Source organism: Trachymyrmex septentrionalis, unplaced genomic scaffold (assembly GCF_001594115.1).
Source record: "Trachymyrmex septentrionalis isolate Tsep2-gDNA-1 unplaced genomic scaffold, Tsep1.0 scaffold40, whole genome shotgun sequence".
Taxonomy (NCBI): Eukaryota; Metazoa; Arthropoda; class Insecta; order Hymenoptera; family Formicidae; genus Trachymyrmex; species Trachymyrmex septentrionalis.
Window position 1 is genome coordinate 2,178,244 of NW_017305569.1, and position 4,033 is coordinate 2,182,276.

At 34.8% G+C, this 4,033-nt stretch overlaps 1 protein-coding gene across 1 annotated transcript in view; it reads left to right on the plus strand.

The window, feature by feature from the left end:
• LOC108751140 (diacylglycerol O-acyltransferase 1) overlaps positions 1-4,033 on the plus strand; it is a 102,216-nt gene that overhangs the window by 37,099 nt on the left and 61,084 nt on the right. Inside the window, exon 4 of the mRNA XM_018491182.1 lies at positions 548-600. Within this exon, the coding sequence (XP_018346684.1) occupies positions 548-600 (53 nt within the window). The remainder of the gene's footprint in view (positions 1-547; positions 601-4,033) is intronic.

Below are 4,033 nucleotides of genomic sequence, written 5' to 3' on the forward strand. Positions count from 1 at the left end.
TGGGGACGATATTGTTTTCCACGAGCTCCGTGTGCGCGTACGTCAGGCTCGGCGCCCAATCGTACTTCCGCTTTATATCGAGTGCTATTTTGGATGATTTATCGACGAGACGCTTTCGTCGCTGCTAGCTCGATATCGGCTCTTCCTTTTTTTATGTCCTCCCTACCGAATGCATCGAGAGCGACGCTCTCGATCACCAGCAGCGTTTATCCTCGCTGCGCAGCCTTCGCCACGTTCGCTCTCCTCCTCTTGCTCTTTCTCTCCACCCTTCTCTCACTCTATATCGTCACTCCGAGTGACAAGCCCTTGTCACTTCCTCTCTTCCCCTCGGCCGGGACCGGCCGGCTGCACATTTCGACATTCGGCTGATTTTAAAAAAGTGAGAAAAGGAAGGCAAAAGCTCCCTCCCCCCCCCTCTCTCTCTCTCTCTTTCTAAAAGAAGAGAGTGACAGCGAGAGAACAGAAGGAAGCGACAAATTTGCGAAGAGAAAGCGACGTAAAGCCGTATGATCGATAAACGACCTCTTTCGTTTTATTTGTTTTGCAGATTCTACCGTGCCGGTGGGCCTTTGTCTGCTGATCGAGAAAGGACTGTCTGTGGTGAGTGAATTTTTCTTCCAAATATTTTGGTATACATATGTATAAGGGTCGTACGAGCGGAAAGTGAGCAAATCCAATATCCGGGTAATCGACTGAACGATAGTCGTGCGATACCGCAGCTCGTTCGACAAGGGAAGCGTTACATTGTAATTTATTGCCCCTAATAGCGTCGACGCTTTTGCATTGTATCGATTGGAAATAAAAAAAAAATCGGCGAGGTTGCATCACCAACAGCTTTGTGAAATTTCACGTTATGTGAATGATTAATTTATTTATTCTCTCTACAGTTATCGAGATAATCACTGTAATCACAGATTTTTATTAATCTATATCGATGTTATGTTTTATTCAAAGCTACGATACTCGTATACACGTATCTTAAAGCATATTTATAAATGATTAAAGAGAAGAACAAAATGCTATAAGAAACAAAATGTATATTTAAGCGAAAATATTATTCATGTTATATTTATTATTATAAATTTGATTATATAATTAAGGAACCTTTTTTTAGATATTTCTAAAATATCTGTTGATACTTATGCTATTTTGTTAAATATGCTTAAACAAGACTAATTAATTAAATTATATCTTGTTTAACATAGACTTATGAAGTCAGAGCGATGACTCGGGTAATAAGCAAGCAATTGCATTCTATTAAATTCGTTCGCGTTCTTCGGGAATGAACGCATTCAAGTTTTGTTGTATGAAGTCCTAGATAATCAAAAGCGAGAAAGAGAATTCTTGACTCGTAAGGAAGTCATCTCTCGTTCGTGCGCTTTTTCGCTTCTTGTAACACCCGCAGTGAGCATCGAAGAGAACAACCAGAAATAAAGGGAAAGGCAAAGTCAAAGAGAAATAAACACGAGAAACAGAGAGATACATTGCACGCTTTTCACCTCTGACTGGTTATTTTTTTCTTTTTTTTTTTGTAGAGGAATGGGAGAACTAAATAATATAATGATATGGGGAACTCGCGACAAGTAACTTTCTACAACCAAGGAAAAGTACTGAAACTGGGGAGACATTTATTGCATTTTCCCCTTCCTTGAGCTTCCGCTTGGTGAACTGTCGATGAACTGTCGAGCCCACCTCTGTGAAATATTCTGAAACATTGCTGTGTGTCCGCGGCAATAAGAAGAGTATATTTTACTTCACAAATTGTTCTAATCTGTCATGATGAAAAATATACTTGTTTGCTATGTTTTTATACACTTTATCGTAAAATATTTAAACTTACTTTTTTTATTCAGTTTGAGGGCTCTTTTATGAATGTTATCTACTATATTTTTTAAATTGCATCGATAAAAATACGGTGTAAAACTAATTTGTTTGAATTATGGTATAATTATAAAATATTGTATCAATTTTTGTCATTAAAGATAAATAGAACTTTAAAACGATGCTCTTTTATAACAATTACAATATATCATCGCGGATTAGTAATGATGTTTTTTTACTGTCTCTTTTGACGATCATTATAACGTTCAAGAATACTGCTCAATTGAAGTTTGCGGACAAATCAATTCGATCGATTTGACGATTCCTCGGCTAGCAGATAAACGCGGCGATATTTTTCCCGGTGAAAGTCGACGGTGCCATACATAGTGCTTTATCTACACCGATAATACCGGCAGGGGTTTAACATCGAATCTCTCGCACACTGTTCTCTTATCGCCCTGTCGTAAAGATCGCCGGCTGTTGAAACGTCCGATTATCGTCGCTGCGTGTAGTTGTCGATTCTAGTCATCACGTAAATTAACAACTATATAAGGAAATGAATAATGACGGGGAGATCATGCAATTATTATTCATTTTCTTACATATTTATTATAAACGCTTAAACCATAATGTAGATGTGTTACTAATTATGTTGTATGGCAATTCCGCGATGATCGAATGTGAATCGAAAAGTTATCCTAGATTAAAGTAATCGCGGATGAAGACATAAATTTTCAATTATTTTGCGTAAATGAAACTTCAGTAAAATTGCAATATTAGAAACAGCAATCTATCAAGTTAAGAATAATTAATTTTGGCAAATACGTATAAATTTATGTTCATATTAATATTCTCTTGTATATGGGATACAACGATATATAAATGCCTTCGTACATATGCAATTACTTAACATGATGTATAATCAGCTCGATACAATTCACAATGTCTGTCCAAGCATCGAACTCAATTTGCCGATCTCCTTTTCTGAAATGAAATCCATTTTGATATACAAACGCTACTGCCGATACCTCGCCAGCGCACGCAATAATTACTCACTGATTAATCGTCAGCTGCTAATCGACTAATAATTCGGCTAATGACGAACGCATAATTACAACGTTGTATGAATAATTCGGTCAGAGCGAAGTGCGCAGTTCCCCTATGAATAATATATAGCAAATTAATACTCAGAACTATAACATATCGCACGCAGATAACTTATTTCCCGTTTTCGCATGTATTTTCACCATTTACGTGATCGCGCTTATTCGAATGAAATTGTCGGGTTTTATTATGTGACCTGCATGTGCAATTCGTACCGTTTAATAATTTAAACACGTAGTTATCTGATGGTACGGAAAACTTATCGGCCACGTTTGGTTGCAAGTTGCATTTTTTAACTGCCGTGTCAACTGTGACAATGATATGAGGCGCGCTAGTAGTGAAGATATGATGACGACTTTCATAATAAATGTATGCATTTTCAGAATATCGAGTCCAGGCTTTATTCAGTATTTATGCTTTGTACTTAGCTTTAGTAAATAGATAACGTAAATAAATATATTTCAAATAATTACGTTAATAAAATAATCCTTATTTATAAATTTAACGAAACGGTGTTTCAATAATATTCACATTTTAAAATATTAATATTATTCTTGAATTAATCGAATAAAATTTTCTCATTTCTTTAAGTCTTACAATTAGATTTTACAATTATATTTACACAAACAAATTCTATTATTAATAATTTTCGTTATTAATCAAAAAACTTCATCTATACGATATTAAGTTTGCTTTTGCTGATTCTATTGTGTTATTTGTAGAAGAAACGTAATGGTTTGTATAAATTTTTAAACATTCAATATGCATCTATCTTGATATCAAATTTATGGCATTCTTTTGTACAGCATAATTGGGTCAAGCGCTCAATAAATATTCAACCGGAAAACAGCTTTCCACGATTTCATTCGGATGCTCGGTGATCATCACGAGTGGATTTTAATTTTCAATTCATGTGATACCGTTTATCCGTTACATATTTTTTGAGTTTTATTATTTTAGATATGTGTATATTGCACTCTTTGTTTTTTATTGATAAAATTTTTATTAAGTTTTAAGGTTGTCAAGTCACAATTTTAAATAATTGAAAAAAATTATGATTTATAACAGAGTGTGAAGACAATGGCTTTAAATAAAAATAAAATAATAT